Below are 17,396 nucleotides of genomic sequence, written 5' to 3'. Positions count from 1 at the left end.
ACTATGTCTGTGGATATTCAAGAGCAGCAGAACTGTATCCAGCCCTCCAAATGTGGGGCTCTAAAGTGCTCTGTCTGAATCAGGCCCGGGGTATTGTCCCCCCCCCGCTCTATACCAATGATGTTGGTGATAGATATTGCTAGTCAGCCAGCCTCCCCTCTCCTTTCTCTCCCTGTCTTCTGTGAAATGGCTGTGTAGTAATTGTGAAGTATTACCCTGGTTTGTCTTCCTCCTCCCAAATGATATTATCATATTTCAAACTGCTAATGAAATAAGGCCAGCTGTCTAATGGATGTGGTATAGAGGGAGACCAGAGCTGGTTTGTTTTAAGGAGAGCTTCTCTCCCATTCATTTCAGTTAAGAGTAATGGGACATCCGGGGTCTAGATGGACTCTGGAGTGGACTGAGGGATTTAGGTGTGTGTGAGGCCCTTGCTGTGTTATCAAGCATAGTGGTGTGTGTGTCTGTCTGTGTTCAACCAACCAAAACTGAAATGGTTTCTTGGAAGGTGCGGTGGAGGTGTAAACATTGACATTGTCATCTTCTCTGTGTCTCTTAGTAATCCAAGGTGGCTGCTGATGTAGTCCCCTCTCTCTCTGTTAGTAATCCAAGCTGGCTGCTGATATAGTCCCCTCTCTCTCTGTTAGTAATCCAAGGTGGCTGCTGATGTAGTCCCCTCTCTCTCTGTTAGTAATCCAAGCTGGCTGCTGATATAGTCCCCTCTCTCTCTGTTAGTAATCCAAGCTGGCTGCTGATGTAGTCCCCTCTCTCTCTGTTAGTAATCCAAGCTGGCTGCTGATGTAGTCCCCTCTCTCTCTGTTAGTAATCCAAGCTGGCTGCTGACTTAGTCCCCTCTCTCTCTGTTAGTAATCCAAGCTGGCTGCTGATGTAGTCCCCTCTCTCTCTGTTAGTAATCCAAGCTGGCTGCTGATGTAGTCCCCTCTCTCTCTGTTAGTAATCCAAACTGGCTGCTGATGTAGTCCCCTCTCTCTCTCTCTGTTAGTAATCCAAACTGGCTGCTGACTTAGTCCCCTCTCTCTCTGTTAGTAATCCAAGCTGGCTGCTGATGTAGTCCCCTCTCTCTCTGTTAGTAATTCAAGCTGGCGGTTGATGTAGTCCCCTCTCTCTCTCTCTTTCTGTTAGTAATCCAAGCTGGCTGCTGATGTAGTCCCCTCTCTCTCTGTTAGTAATCCAAGCTGGCTGTTGATGTAGTCCCCTCTCTCTCTGTTAGTAATCCAAGCTGGCTGCTGATGTAGTCCCCTCTCTCTCTGTTAGTAATCCAAGCTGGCTGCTGATGTAGTCCCCTCTCTCTCTCTGTTAGTAATCCAAACTGGCTGCTGACTTAGTCCCCTCTCTCTCTGTTAGTAATCCAAGCTGGCTGCTGATGTAGTCCCCTCACTCTCTGTTAGTAATCCAAGCTGGCTGTTGATGTAGTCCCCTCTCTCTCTCTCTCTTTCTGTTAGTAATCCAAGCTGGCTGCTGATCTAGTCCCCTCTCTCTCTGTTAGTAATCCAAGCTGGCTGCTGATGTAGTCCCCTCTCTCTCTGTTAGTAATCCAAGCTGGCTGCTGATGTAGTCCCCTCTCTCTCTCTCTTTCTGTTAGTAATCCAAGCTGGCTGTTGATGTAGTCCCCTCTCTGTTAGTAATCCAAGCTGGCTGCTGATGTAGTCCCCTCTCTCTCTCTGTTAGTAATCCAAGCTGGCTGCTGATGTAGTCCCCTCTCTCTCTGTTAGTAATACAAGCTGGCTGTTGATGTAGTCCCCTCTCTCTCTGTTAGTAATCCAAGCTGGCTGTTGATGTAGTCCCCTCTCTCTCTGTTAGTAATCCAAGCTGGCTGTTGATGTAGTCCTCACCATGTTCCTTCCTCCTCTCTCTTCCAGACTGAGATTGCTAAACGGCTCAATGCAATTCTCGCACAGATCATGCCTTTCCTGTCACAAGAGGTGAGTGCCCCACACATCCATCCTAACATTGTCTTAACATTAAAAAACTTCTGGTGTTCCCATGGTTGTGTAGGCCTGTTGTATAGAGACTCGTTTCAGGCCCTATATTATTATTATTATTATTATTATTATTATTATTATTATTATTATTATTATTATTAATCCCTGTTCACAAGGTTTTGATTAGTTTAACCCAAGATGAGCCTAATTCTGTCTTAATAGATGTGTCTATGAAACAGGCTCTATAACCATGGAGACTTGCTGTAGAGTAGCCTAGCTGAAATTGGCTAAACCTTGTCTCTGTTTCTCCCCAACAGCACCAGCAGCAGGTCGCTCAGGCTGTTGAGCGTGCCAAGCAGGTCACGATGACTGAGCTCAATGCCATCATCGGGGTACGTGGACTTCCCAATCTGCCTCTCACCGTGTGTACCCCTCTTACTTTACTTCATTCAGCCAGAGACGGGGGTAAACCTGCATGTACGGAGGGGACCAGTAGTCCACTAGCAATATACTGTCTCAACTCTCATTTCACAAAGATTTAGGCCCCTCTATCTCATAGATCTCTCTCTTGTTCAAAGTACACTACATGTTGTTTTGATATATATATATACTGCTCAAAAAAAATAAAGGGACCACTTAAACAACACAATGTAACTCCAACTCAATCACACTTCTGTGAAATCAAACTGTCCACTTAGGAAGCAACACTGATTGACAATACATTTCACATGCTGTTGTGCAAATGGAATAGACAACAGGTCGAAATTATAGGCAATTAGCAAGACACCCCCAATAAAGGAGTGGTTCTGCAGGTGGTGACCACAGACCACTTCTCAGTTCCTATGCTTCCTGGCTGATGTTTTGGTCACCATCCGCCACCTCATCAGGAGCATGCCCAGGCATTGTAGGGAGGTCATACACACACTACTGAGCCTCATTTTGACTTGTTTTAAGGACATTACATCAAAGTTGGATCAGCCTGTAGTGTGGTTTTCCACTTTAATTTTGAGTGTGACTCCAAATCCAGACCTCCATGGGTTGATAAATTGGATTTCCATTGATTATTTTTGTGTGATTTTGTTGTCAGCACATTCAACTATGTAAAGAAAAAAGTATTTAATAAGATTATTTCTTTCATTCAGATCTAGGATGTGTTGTTTAAGTGTTCCCTTTATTTTTTTGAGCAGTGTATATATGTATATGTATGTATATGTGTATATATATATATGTATGTATGTATGTATGTATGTATATATATATATATATATATATATATATATATATGTATGTATATGTATGTATGTATGTATGTGTGTGTGTGTGTGGAGTTGGTAGCTAGGTAGGGGATGGTTACTGTAGGGGATGGTTACTGTAGGGTCCTGGTAGGGGATGGTTACTGTAGGGTCCTGGTAGGGGATGGTTACTGTAGGGTCCTGGTAGGGGATGGTTACTGTAGGGTCCTGGTAGGGGAAGGTTACTGTAGGGTCCTGGTAGGGGATGGTTACTGTAGTGTCCTGGTAGGGGATGGTTACTGTAGGGTCCTGGTAGAGGATGGTTACTGTAGGGTCCTGGTAGGGGATGGTTACTGTAGGGTCCTGGTAGGGGATGGTTACTGTAGGGTCCTGGTAGGGGATGGTTACTGTAGGGTCCTGGTAGGGGATGGTTACTGTAGGGTCCTGGTAGGGGATGGTTACTGTAGGGTCCTGGTAGGGGATGGTTACTGTAGGGTCCTGGTAGGGGATGCTTACTGTAGGGTCCTGGTAGGGGATGCTTACTGTAGGGTCCTGGTAGGGGATGGTTACTGTAGTGTCCTGGTAGGGGATGGTTACTGTAGGGGATGGTTACTGTAGGGTCCTGGTAGGGGATGTTACTGTAGGGTCCTGGTAGGGGATGGTTACTGTAGTGTCCTGGTAGGGGATGGTTACTGTAGGGTCCTGGTAGGGGATGGTTACTGTAGGGTCCTGGTAGGGGATGGTTACTGTAGGGTCCTGGTAGGGGATGGTTACTGTAGGGGATGGTTACTGTAGGATCCTGGTAGGGGATGGTTACTGTAGTGTCCTGGTAGGGGATGGTTACTGTAGGGGATGGTTACTGTAGTGTCCTGGTAGGGGATGGTTACTGTAGGGGATGGTTACTGTAGGGTCCTGGTAGGGGATGTTACTGTAGGGTCCTGGTAGGGGATGGTTACTGTAGTGTCCTGGTAGGGGATGGTTACTGTAGGGTCCTGGTAGGGGATGGTTACTGTAGGGTCCTGGTAGGGGATGGTTACTGTAGTGTCCTGGTAGGGGATGGTTACTGTAGGGGATGGTTACTGTAGGGTCCTGGTAGGGGATGGTTACTGTAGGGTCCTGGTAGGGGATGGTTACTGTAGTGTCCTGGTAGGGGATGGTTACTGTAGGGTCCTGGTAGGGGATGGTTACTGTAGGGTCCTGGTAGGGGATGGTTACTGTAAGGTCCTAGTAGGGGATGGTTACTGTAGGGGATGGTTACTGTAGGATCCTGGTAGGGGATGGTTACTGTAGGGTCCTGGTAGGGGATGGTTACTGTAGGGGATGGTTACTGTAGTGTCCTGGTAGGGGATGGTTACTGTAGTGTCCTGGTAGGGGATGGTTACTGTAAGGTCCTGGTAGGGGATTGTTACTGTAGGATCCTGGTAGGGGATGGTTACTGTAGGGTCCTGGTAGGGGATGGTTACTGTAGGGTCCTGGTAGGGGATGGTTACTGTAGGGTCCTGGTAGGGAATGGTTACTGTAGTGTCCTGGTAGGGGATGGTTACTGTAGTGTCCTGGTAGGGGATGGTTACTGTAGTGTCCTGGTAGGGGATGGTTACTGTAAGGTCCTGGTAGGGGATGGTTACTGTAGGATCCTGGTAGGGGATGGTTACTGTAGGGTCCTGGTAGGGGATGGTTACTGTAGGATCCTGGTAGGGGATGCTTACTGTAGGGTCCTGGTAGGGGATGGTTACTGTAGGGTCCTGGTAGAGGATGGTTACTGTAGGGTCCTGGTAGGGGATGGTTACTGTAGGGTCCTGGTAGGGGATGGTTACTGTAGGGTCCTGGTAGGGGATGGTTACTGTAGGGGATGGTTACTGTAGGGTCCTGGTAGGGGATGGTTACTGTAGGGTCCTGGTAGGGGATGGTTACTGTAGTGTCCTGGTAGGGGATGGTTACTGTAGGATCCTGGTAGGGGATGGTTACTGTAGGGTCCTGGTAGGGGATGGTTACTGTAGGGTCCTGGTAGGGGATGGTTACTGTAGGGTCCTGGTAAGGGATGGTTACTGTAGGGTCCTGGTAGGGGATGGTTACTGTAGGGTCCTGGTAGGGGATGGTTACTGTAGGGTCCTGGTAGGGGATGGTTACTGTAGGGTCCTGGTAGGGGATGCTTACTGTAGGGTCCTGGTAGGGGATGCTTACTGTATGGTCCTGGTAGGGGATGCTTACTGTAGGGTCCTGGTAGGGGATGCTTACTGTAGGGTCCTGGTAGGGGATGGTTACTGTAGGGTCCTGGTAGGGGATGGTTACTGTAGGGTCCTGGTAGGGGATGGTTACTGTAGGGTCCTGGTAGGGGATGGTTACTGTAGGGTCCTGGTAGGGGATGGTTACTGTAGGGTCCTGGTAGGGGATGGTTACTGTAGGGTCCTGGTAGGGGATGCTTACTGTAGGGTCCTGGTAGGGGATGCTTACTGTAGGGTCCTGGTAGGGGATGGTTACTGTAGTGTCCTGGTAGGGGATGGTTACTGTAGGGGATGGTTACTGTAGGGTCCTGGTAGGGGATGTTACTGTAGGGTCCTGGTAGGGGATGGTTACTGTAGTGTCCTGGTAGGGGATGGTTACTGTAGGGTCCTGGTAGGGGATGGTTACTGTAGGGTCCTGGTAGGGGATGGTTACTGTAGGGTCCTGGTAGGGGATGGTTACTGTAGGGGATGGTTACTGTAGGATCCTGGTAGGGGATGGTTACTGTAGTGTCCTGGTAGGGGATGGTTACTGTAGGGGATGGTTACTGTAGTGTCCTGGTAGGGGATGGTTACTGTAGGGGATGGTTACTGTAGGGTCCTGGTAGGGGATGTTACTGTAGGGTCCTGGTAGGGGATGGTTACTGTAGTGTCCTGGTAGGGGATGGTTACTGTAGGGTCCTGGTAGGGGATGGTTACTGTAGGGTCCTGGTAGGGGATGGTTACTGTAGTGTCCTGGTAGGGGATGGTTACTGTAGTGTCCTGGTAGGGGATGGTTACTGTAGGGGATGGTTACTGTAGGGTCCTGGTAGGGGATGGTTACTGTAGGGTCCTGGTAGGGGATGGTTACTGTAGTGTCCTGGTAGGGGATGGTTACTGTAGGGTCCTGGTAGGGGATGGTTACTGTAGGGTCCTGGTAGGGGATGGTTACTGTAGGGTCCTAGTAGGGGATGGTTACTGTAGGGGATGGTTACTGTAGGATCCTGGTAGGGGATGGTTACTGTAGGGTCCTGGTAGGGGATGGTTACTGTAGGGGATGGTTACTGTAGTGTCCTGGTAGGGGATGGTTACTGTAGTGTCCTGGTAGGGGATGGTTACTGTAAGGTCCTGGTAGGGGATTGTTACTGTAGGATCCTGGTAGGGGATGGTTACTGTAGGGTCCTGGTAGGGGATGGTTACTGTAGGGTCCTGGTAGGGGATGGTTACTGTAGGGTCCTGGTAGGGAATGGTTACTGTAGTGTCCTGGTAGGGGATGGTTACTGTAGTGTCCTGGTAGGGGATGGTTACTGTAGTGTCCTGGTAGGGGATGGTTACTGTAGTGTCCTGGTAGGGGATGGTTACTGTAAGGTCCTGGTAGGGGATGGTTACTGTAGGATCCTGGTAGGGGATGGTTACTGTAGGGTCCTGGTAGGGGATGGTTACTGTAGGCTCCTGGTAGGGGATGCTTACTGTAGGGTCCTGGTAGGGGATGGTTACTGTAGGGTCCTGGTAGAGGATGGTTACTGTAGGGTCCTGGTAGGGGATGGTTACTGTAGGGTCCTGGTAGGGGATGGTTACTGTAGGGTCCTGGTAGGGGATGGTTACTGTAGGGGATGGTTACTGTAGGGTCCTGGTAGGGGATGGTTACTGTAGGGTCCTGGTAGGGGATGGTTACTGTAGTGTCCTGGTAGGGGATGGTTACTGTAGGATCCTGGTAGGGGATGGTTACTGTAGAGTCCTGGTAGGGGATGCTTACTGTAGGGTCCTGGTAGGGGATGCTTACTGTAGGGTCCTGGTAGGGGATGGTTACTGTAGGGTCCTGGTAAGGGATGGTTACTGTAGGGTCCTGGTAGGGGATGGTTACTGTAGGGTCCTGGTAGGGGATGGTTACTGTAGGGTCCTGGTAGGGGATGGTTACTGTAGGGTCCTGGTAGGGGATGCTTACTGTAGGGTCCTGGTAGGGGATGCTTACTGTATGGTCCTGGTAGGGGATGCTTACTGTAGGGTCCTGGTAGGGGATGCTTACTGTAGGGTCCTGGTAGGGGATGCTTACTGTAGGGTCCTGGTAGGGAATGCTTACTGTAGGGTCCTGGTAGGGGATGCTTACTGTAGGGTCCTGGTAGGGGATGGTTACTGTAGGGGATGGTTACTGTGGGGTCCTGGTAGGGGATGGTTACTGTAGGGTCCTGGTAGGGGATGGTTACTGTAGGGGATGGTTACTGTAGGATCCTGGTAGGGGATGGTTACTGTAGGGGATGGTTACTGTAGGATCCTGGTAGGGGATGGTTACTGTAGGGTCCTGGTAGGGGATGGTTACTGTAGGGTCCTGGTAGTGGATGGTTACTGTAGGGTCCTGGTAGAGGATGGTTACTGTAGGGTCCTGGTAGAGGATGGTTACTGTAGGGTCCTGGTAGGGGATGGTTACTGTAGGGTCCTGGTAGGGGATGGTTACTGTAGGGTCCTGGTAAGGGATGGTTACTGTAGGGTCCTGGTAGGGGATGGTTACTGTAGGGTCCTGGTAGGGGATGGTTACTGTAGGGTCCTGGTAGGGGATGGTTACTGTAGGGTCCTGGTAGGGGATGGTTACTGTAGGGGATGGTTACTGTAGGATCCTGGTAGGGGATGGTTACTGTAGGGGATGGTTACTGTAGGATCCTGGTAGGGGATGGTTACTGTAGGGTCCTGGTAGGGGATGGTTACTGTAGGGTCCTGGTAGGGGATGGTTACTGTAGGGTCCTGGTAGGGGATGGTTACTGTAGGGGATGGTTACTGTAGGATCCTGGTAGGGGATGGTTACTGTAGGGTCCTGGTAGGGGATGGTAACTGTAGGGTCCTGGTAGGGGATGGTTACTGTAGGGTCCTGGTAGGGGATGGTTACTGTAGGGTCCTGGTAAGGGAATGTAACTGTAGGGTCCTGGTAGGGGATGGTTACTGTAGGGTCCTGGTAGGGGATGGTTACTGTAGGGTCCTGGTAGGGGATGGTTACTGTAGGGTCCTGGTAGGGTCCTGGTAGGGGATGGTTACTGTCGGGTCCTGGTAGGGGATGGTTACTGTCGGGTCCTGGTAGGGGATGGTTACTGTAGTGTCCTGGTAGGGGATGGTTACTGTAGGGGATGGTTACTGTAGTGTCCTGGTAGGGGATGGTTACTGTCGGGTCCTGGTAGGGGATGGTTACTGTAGTGTCCTGGTAGTGGATGGTTACTGTAGGGTCCTGGTAGGGGATGGTTACTGTAGGGTCCTGGTAGGGGATGGTTACTGTAGTGTCCTGGTAAGGCATGGTTACTGTAGGGTACTGGTAGGGCATGGTTACTGTAGGGTCCTGGTAGGGCATGGTTACTGTAGGGTCCTGGTAGGGGATGGTTACTGTAGGGTCCTGGTAGGGGATGGTTACTGTAGGGGATGGTTACTGTAGGATCCTGGTAGGGATGGTTACTGTAGGGTCCTGGTAGGGGATGGTTACTGTAGGGGATGGTTACTGTAGTGTCCTGGTAGGGGATGGTTACTGTAGGGTCCTGGTAGGGGATGGTTACTGTAGGGTCCTGGTAGGGGATGGTTACTGTAGGGTCCTGGTAGGGGATGGTTACTGTAGTGTCCTGGTAGGGGATGGTTACTGTAGTGTCCTGGTAGGGGATGGTTACTGTAAGGTCCTGGTAGGGGATGGTTACTGTAGGGTCCTGGTAAGGGATGGTTACTGTAGGGTCCTGGTAGGGGATGGTTACTGTAGGGTCCTGGTAGGGGATGCTTACTGTAGGGTCCTGGTAGGGGATGCTTACTGTAGGGTCCTGGTAGGGGATGCTTACTGTAGGGTCCTGGTAGAGGATGGTTACTGTAGGGTCCTGGTAGGGGATGGTTACTGTAGGGTCCTGGTAGGGGATGGTTACTGTAGGGGATGGTTACTGTAGGATCCTGGTAGGGGATGGTTACTGTAGGGTCCTGGTAGGGGATGGTAACTGTAGGGTCCTGGTAGGGGATGGTTACTGTAGGGTCCTGGTAGGGGATGGTTACTGTAGGGTCCTGGTAAGGGAATGTAACTGTAGGGTCCTGGTAGGGGATGGTTACTGTAGGGTCCTGGTAGGGGATGGTTACTGTAGGGTCCTGGTAGGGGATGGTTACTGTAGGGTCCTGGTAGGGGATGGTTACTGTCGGGTCCTGGTAGGGGATGGTTACTGTCGGGTCCTGGTAGGGGATGGTTACTGTAGTGTCCTGGTAGGGGATGGTTACTGTAGGGGATGGTTACTGTAGTGTCCTGGTAGGGGATGGTTACTGTCGGGTCCTGGTAGGGGATGGTTACTGTAGTGTCCTGGTAGGGGATGGTTACTGTAGGGGATGGTTACTGTAGTGTCCTGGTAGGGGATGGTTACTGTCGGGTCCTGGTAGGGGATGGTTACTGTAGTGTCCTGGTAGTGGATGGTTACTGTAGGGGATGGTTACTGTAGGGTCCTGGTAGGGGATGGTTACTGTAGGGTCCTGGTAGGGGATGGTTACTGTAGTGTCCTTGTAGGGCATGGTTACTGTAGGGTACTGGTAGGGCATGGTTACTGTAGGGTCCTGGTAGGGCATGGTTACTGTAGGGTCCTGGTAGGGGATGGTTACTGTAGGGTCCTGGTAGGGGATGGTTACTGTAGGGGATGGTTACTGTAGGATCCTGGTAGGGGATGGTTACTGTAGGGTCCTGGTAGGGGATGGTTACTGTAGTGTCCTGGTAGGGGATGGTTACTGTAGGGTCCTGGTAGGGGATGGTTACTGTAGGGTCCTGGTAGGGGATGGTTACTGTAGGGTCCTGGTAGAGGATGGTTACTGTAGGGTCCTGGTAGAGGATGGTTACTGTAGGGTCCTGGTAGGGGATGGTTACTGTAGGGTCCTGGTAGGGGATGGTTACTGTAGGGTCCTGGTAAGTGATGGTTACTGTAGGGTCCTGGTAGGGGATGGTTACTGTAGGGTCCTGGTAGGGGATGGTTACTGTAGGGTCCTGGTAGGGGATGGTTACTGTAGGGGATGGTTACTGTAGGATCCTGGTAGGGGATGGTTACTGTAGTGTCCTGGTAGAGGATCTTTGGAGGGGGGCACTAGCTTGCCACACTGTCACCACCATACCCCTCCCACGTGCAGCGTTGCCTCTGTCACCACTGGTTTTTCATTATGAGTTGATGTACCTTATGTGATGCACTGTCTTTTTGATTTACCAGTTACCATGGTGGTTTTGATTCATTTATCTTCAATTCTACATACGTCTGACAGTTATACATACTTTCCCACTGGTCAGCAGCTTGTCGGTCAGTCAGCAATCAGTCCTTCAAGGGGCCCCCCTCCTGCAATGGCTGAGAGAGTGGCAGGTGTTGGTAGTGAACTGAGAGAGAGTGGCAGGTGTTGGTTTTGAACTGAGAGAGAGTGGCAGGTGTTGGTAGTGAACTGAGAGAGAGTGCCAGGTGTTGGTTTTGAACTGAGAGAGAGTGGCAGGTGTTGGTTGTGAACTGAGAGAGAGTGGCAGGTGTTGGTTGTGAACTGAGAGAGAGTGGCAGGTGTTGGTTGTGAACTGAGAGAGAGTGGCAGGTGTTGGTTGTGAACTGAGAGAGAGTGGCTGGTGTTGGTTGTGAACTGAGAGAGAGTGGCAGGTGTTGGTTGTGAACTGAGAGAGAGTGGCAGGTGTTGGTTGTGAACTGAGAGAGAGTGGCAGGTGTTGGTTGTGAACTGAGAGAGAGTGGCAGGTGTTGGTTGTGAACTGAGAGAGAGTGGCTGGTGTTGGTTGTGAACTGAGAGAGAGTGGCAGGTGTTGGTTGTGAACTGAGAGAGAGTGGCTGGTGTTGGTTGTGAACTGAGAGAGAGTGGCAGGTGTTGGTTGTGAACTGAGAGAGAGTGGCAGGTGTTGGTTGTGAACTGAGAGAGAGTGGCTGGTGTTGGTTGTGAACTGAGAGAGAGTGGCTGGTGTTGGTTGTGAACTGAGAGAGAGTGGCTGGTGTTGGTTGTGAACTGAGAGAGAGTGGCTGGTGTTGGTTGTGAACTGAGAGAGAGTGGCAGGTGTTGGTTGTGAACTGAGAGAGAGTGGCAGGTGTTGGTTGTGAACTGAGAGAGAGTGGCTGGTGTTGGTTGTGAACTGAGAGAGAGTGGCAGGTGTTGGTTGTGAACTGAGAGAGAGTGGCTGGTGTTGGTTGTGAACTGAGAGAGAGTGGCAGGTGTTGGTTGTGAACTGAGAGAGAGTGGCTGGTGTTGGTTGTGAACTGAGAGAGAGTGGCTGGTGTTGGTTGTGAACTGAGAGAGAGTGGCAGGTGTTGGTTGTGAACTGAGAGAGAGTGGCTGGTGTTGGTTGTGAACTGAGAGAGAGTGGCAGGTGTTGGTTGTGAACTGAGAGAGAGTGGCTGGTGTTGGTTGTGAACTAAGATGTTCACAGAGAGGGTAACGTAAAGACCTGGCTGAGATTAGAGCGGTAACACTGATCAGATCATGGGGCTTTGCTCTGATTCCACTTTGCCAGTAAGGATGTTTTTAAATGGATAAGGGGCTCCAGCCAGTGCAGTCTTCATCGCTACCTGTCAGCCTTCTTATTCCTCTACAGGCTCACCAGTAGTGTCCTGAAGCTGAGATTACACTTACTGTTATATCCTCTCCCCACCCCCACACACACACCATCTTAGAGCTCTATGGAAACTAGGCTATAGAACTTAACCATGTTGTGGCTGAATCGTAATAAGACTTTACCTGGTAATCCCTTCCTTAACTCTGAAAGTCAAAGCTCTCCTCATTCCACTTATTTGATCTATTCCAGTCGTGGCACACCTGAGCCAGTTAACCAAGGGCTTGCTGATGAGTTGACCAGATGCACAGTATGTTGTGTGTTTCTAGGAGCAGTCAGATCCATCTGGGAATCTGAACACTCTGAAATGATAACACCTCGTCTTCCTAAGTTCCTAGAACATCTAATGTTCCTCCCGCCCTATTATATAAAGCTAACATGCTAGCTGTTTTTACTAGTTTGAGCTAGATGACCCCTTAGCTGTCCGTAGCTATCCTGAAGCCCTTAGCGCTTAGCTAGCAGTTAGCCAGCCCCATAGGTGGGGTCAAGCCGGCCGGAGACAGATATTGGAATTCAATTAAGGCAAATCAGTCAAGACTGTGACCCCTTTTCCAAGGTAATTACTTCCTCCTCTCCTCCCAGCCACCAGGCGGTTTAATTTTACTGTCCAGTGGACAGACAGACACACACGCCTTTTCCATTAAGCAGGGGCAGTGCTGTTGAGCTCGGCAACTTGGCACACATACACACACGCGCACACGCACCGAAAACAGGCTTTTATTTGTTGGAGGAAGAGATGTCAGGAAATCAATCTCCATGCTTCCACTGTGTGGGGGAGAGAGCAAGGGATAGAGGGATGGAAGAAGGGAGGTCATTAAATATCTGACGGTAATCAGAAGCCAGCAGGGTTTGGCTAGTTGATGTGTGTGTCTGACTAAACGATGTCCAGTGTCAAACGGAGGCACATACACACAATCACACACACACTTCTATCAGAGGGAGAAACTAAATTGACAGGGAGAGGGACAGAAGTGTACACTTAACCCTGTTTTCTTTAAACCTCAGGGACTCAACTATGTCATCTTTACACTGCGGGACAGACATGCAGAGTAGTTTGTCTGAGAAAGAAGATCCATAGACTTAATTCAGCCCTGATGAAGAGGAAGAGAGACGTGTATGTGTGTGTATATATATATATCTCACACACACACACACACACACACACACACACACACACACACACACACACACACAAGTATATGTGGACACCCCTTCAAATCAATGGATTCGGCTATTTCAGCCACATCTGTTACTGACAGGTGTATAAAATCGAGCATGCAGCCATGCAGTCTCCATAGACAAACATTGGCAGTGTAATGGTCTTTCTAAAGAGCTCAGCGACTTTCAATGTGGCACTGTCATAGGATGCCACCTTTCCAACAAGACAGTTTGTCATATTTCTGCCCTGCTAGAGCTGCCCCGTTCAACTGTAAGTGCTGTTATTGTGAAGTGGAAAGGTCTAGGAGCAACAAAGTCACAGCCGCAAAGGGGTAGGCCACACAAGCTCACAGAATGGGACCGCCAAGTGCTGAAGAGCGCAAAAATCGTCTGTCCTTGGTTGCAACACTCACTACAGAGTTCCAAACTGCCTCTGGAAGCAACTTGGGCACAATAACTGTTTGTTGGGAGCTTCATGAAATGGGTTTCCATGGCCGAGCAGCCGCACACAAGCCTAAGGTCAACATTCGCAGTGCCAAGCATCAGCTGGAGTGGTGTAAAGCTTGCCGCCATTGGACTCTGGAGCAATGGAAATGCGTTCTCTGGAATGATGAATCACGCTTCACCATCTGGCAGTCTGATGAACGAATCTGGATTTTGCAGATTCCAGAAGAACGCTACCTGCCCGAATGCATAGTGCCAACTGTAAAGTTCGGTGGAGGAGGTATAATGGTCTGGGTCTGTTTTTCATAGTTCAGGCTAGGCCCCTTAGTTGCAGTGACGGGAAATCAAATTGCTACAGCATACAATGACATTCTAGACGATTCTGTGCTTCCAACTTTTTGGCAACACTTTGGGGAAGTCCCTTTCCTGTTTCAGCATGACAATACCCCCATGCACAAAGCGAGGTCCATGCAGAAATGGTTTGTTGAGATTGGTGTGGAATAACTTGAGCGACACACACTCACACACCCAGTCCTCCAGAAAGGGAGCGACACACACACAGAGAGAGCACCCTGACCGAATCACCCTGACCCGTCCAGGGCAGAATTATTTTCCCAGTAGTCAGTCAGTCTCCCCTCCCCAAGCCAGTGTTATCTCAGGAGATATACTACCTGCTAACCTGTCCTCTTCCCCAGGCACAGAGTGACCTGAGAGAGAGAGGGCGCTCCAATAAACAACATATTCCAACAGGGTTTACAACCCCCAATACAACACTGCATACCTGCCAGTTTGTATACAAACTGTTTATATGGTTTCATACAGTAATATAGCTCTGCACAGACAACAGTTTACACACTGTTTCCCATTGCTTCCCATAACACAGGTGCACTAATCTAGCTCTCCAGACAACCAGCACAGTTGGTGTACAAACAGTTCGCACATAATGTTCCAGAACGTTAACCCATTCCAAAGTAATCACGGATCTGTTCGTTGTTAATCTTACCAAGTAGACAAAATAGGTGCCCATTATTTTAGGTAGTGTGTGAAGCTACTAGCTTTTTAGCACCACCTTGTTCTTAGATAATGGTTAACAGGACAGGATGAAGTTGCCCCCAGACACTGATCTAAGACCAGTTTAGAAAGTTTCCACCCCAATGGTTAAAGTTGGGATTTGGGCAGGGAAAGCTGATCCTAGAATTGTACCTAAGGGCAACATCAATGGTTAACAGATGGGTTACTGTTGGTGTTTTGCATATCTGATCTAGTAAACCCTACGTAAATGGCCATCTGTTGGACACCGGAAACACGATTCATGTAAAACATGTGTTACAGCACCCGTGTTGTTGTTCTGGGCCAAACATTTGCTATTTGGAGGACCCACTCGCTCACTTTGCATGTTTTTATTTGCTGCAGATTTGAGTGTCAAATTCACATTTCCATTTGGTTTGAGTGTGTCCCCTTTTTTTTAGCAAACTGGCTAAATGGACACTACACAGTCTGTAAAGAATACAGAAATTAGACTGATTTTAAGACCAGACTTTTATATTGCCCTATACGTCAGTATGTGTAGGCCTATGCCTCTATTTAATCAGTATTTAAAAATATATATTTTTTAAATGTATTTTTCTACTCAACACCTGAAAACGAATTAATACACGCCACTGCAATTCTGACATAAGAACCTCAGCCATTGCAGGTACCTCAGCCCCCCTTGAAGGACTCTCATACTGATGACCAACGATGTGTTCTCACAGTTCATTTCACTTTGGACATTGTGTTATCGTAGCCTTACCACTCAAACTGTACTGCATTGCATGCACCTGTAGTTAGCCTCCTAGCATTAGCAAGCATTGAGCTATAGCTAGCATTGGCAAGCATGGAGCTATAGCTAGCATTAGCAAGCATGGAGCTATAGCTAGCATTAGCAAGCATGGAGCTATAGCTAGCATTAGCAAGCATGGCGCTATAGCTAGCATTAGCAAGCATGGCGCTATAGCTAGCATTACCAAGCATGGCGCTATAGCTAGCATTAGCAAGCATGGAGCTATACCTAGCATTAGCAAGCATGGCGCTATAGCTAGCATTAGCAAGCATGGCGCTATAGCTAGCATTAGCAAGCATGGCGCTATAGCTAGCATTAGCAAGCATGGCGCTATAGCTAGCATTAGCAAGCATGGCGCTATAGCTAGCATTAGCAAGCATGGCGCTATAGCTAGCATTAGCAAGCATGGCGCTATAGCTAGCATTAGCAAGCATGGAGCTATAGCTAGCATTAGCAAGCATGGCGCTATAGCTAGCATTAGCAAGCATGGCGCTATAGCTAGCGTTAGTACTGAGCTAGATCTAGGCAAGGTCTCAATTGCGTACTCTTTGCGTCCTCTCTCCTCATCTCCTTAAAACCCATTAGATGAGAAAGCCAGAGGTGCCTCCCCTCTGACCTTCTCCTCAATGGGTTTTGAGAAAAAGAGAGGACTTGAGTGTGCAATTGAGATCTTCCCTAGCCACAGCTACCTCCTCTTACCACCCTTTTTCTTTGACTCCTACAGCAACAGCAACATGCTGTCTACCCAGCCTTCATGGTCAGTGTTTGGGAGAGGGATGGATGGAGGGAATGAGAAGAGATGTTGTGGTTGACGTTTGTTTGAATTGCTGCCACTGTTAGCATGTCAAGTGGTTTTGTAACGACAGATAACCACTGTGTGGTAGGAAGTCGGGAACTAAAGCATGCATTGGGTGTCTCGATACTGAAAATTGGTTTCCTTCCCTTTGTTTGCTTTCCTTGATCCAAAAAAAGGTCAGTGCAGGAAAGGAATTACTTTAAAGTATTGGAACCCAGCCTCGTTTGTTTCTATGCTCTTTAGTCAGGTTGTCTGCCAGCCAGCCTGCCAGTCAGTTATTCTTTCATAGTGTTGATGTTGGTTCCAGCTGACTAACAGTCTGTCTGTGGGAGCTGTGATTTGCCCCGTTAGCTTTAATAGTCTCTTCTCTGCTCATCCCCTCCTGACAAAATCCGGCTAAGATTTGGAGTCATTTACACAGATGAAAACAGATAAGTGTGAAAGGAAGTCGGTCACCTCTTTATCCAGGAATATTGAATCGGAGGCAGTTTATTTCCCCCATCCCTCACTCCTCTCCTCGTCTGCCTCGGTGGCCCCTTAATGAGTCTTCTTGATGATGCTTCTCTGCATGCTTCCTTCATTAGGCACCCTCAACAGGGACTTCTCTGCTCTACCCTTCCCTCCCTCCCCTCCCTCCCTAACACACATAGGCCCCTGCTCCACACACCACCAGCACAATATTGATTAACAATCCTGCCTGTCTAAGTGGGTTCCATCCATTCTATACCGCCAGCCCCTCAGCTCCAGATAATGAGCCTACTGGATAATAGGCCTATTGTTAAGAGACCAGACTTGATCAACCTTTACTGTTAAAAGGCTTACAAGCTCTGTGTATGTGTTTCCCCCTCTTCTCCTAATGAGTAGTACGGGTCAGGGCTATAATACTCCCAGCTAGCTATCAGGAAGGTCAATAGATTGGTTTGGGACTGACAGTTGATGGATGTGCTAAGTGTTATTTAACCTCGTTTTAAAGCACTCGCTTCCCCTTTTCAGCTGAGTGGCTATTTAACTCCCGCCTGTTAGTCTGGATCCCTGAGTCGATCTCGTCTGTCTCTCTCCCTCTCTCGCTCTCCCTCTTCCTCTCTCCCTCTCTCGCTCTCCCTCTTCCTCTCTCTGTCTCTCACTGTCTCTCTCTCGGCCTCTCTTTCTCTCACGCTCTTTCTCTCGCTCTCTCTCTGACGTTGACAGGCTCTTGGGAGGGCTAAGTGTCTGTGTCCCGCCCTCTCTGCCTGTTA

General features: G+C 49.2%; 1 protein-coding gene across 6 annotated transcripts in view; it reads left to right on the top strand.

The window, feature by feature from the left end:
• The first annotated feature begins 1,858 nt into the window (after positions 1-1,858).
• Positions 1,859-17,396, top strand: part of LOC115185007 (transducin-like enhancer protein 3-B) — a 39,000-nt gene continuing 23,462 nt past the window's right edge. For 3 of the 6 annotated variants that reach the window (XM_029745606.1, XM_029745603.1, XM_029745601.1), the window contains exons 1-3: positions 1,859-1,943; positions 2,261-2,365; positions 16,090-16,122. In XM_029745606.1, coding sequence (XP_029601466.1) covers positions 1,923-1,943; positions 2,261-2,365; positions 16,090-16,122 — 159 coding nt within the window. In that variant the 5' untranslated portion in view covers positions 1,859-1,922. The remainder of the gene's footprint in view (positions 1,944-2,260; positions 2,366-16,089; positions 16,123-17,396) is intronic. The other 3 variants (XM_029745604.1, XM_029745607.1, XM_029745605.1) reach the window with 3 other exon arrangements.

The sequence above is a fragment of the Salmo trutta genome, unplaced genomic scaffold (assembly GCF_901001165.1).
Source record: "Salmo trutta unplaced genomic scaffold, fSalTru1.1, whole genome shotgun sequence".
Lineage (NCBI taxonomy): Eukaryota > Metazoa > Chordata > Actinopteri > Salmoniformes > Salmonidae > Salmo > Salmo trutta.
Note: the sequence above shows the minus strand (reverse complement) of the source record. Positions and strands in the feature narration are given on the sequence as shown.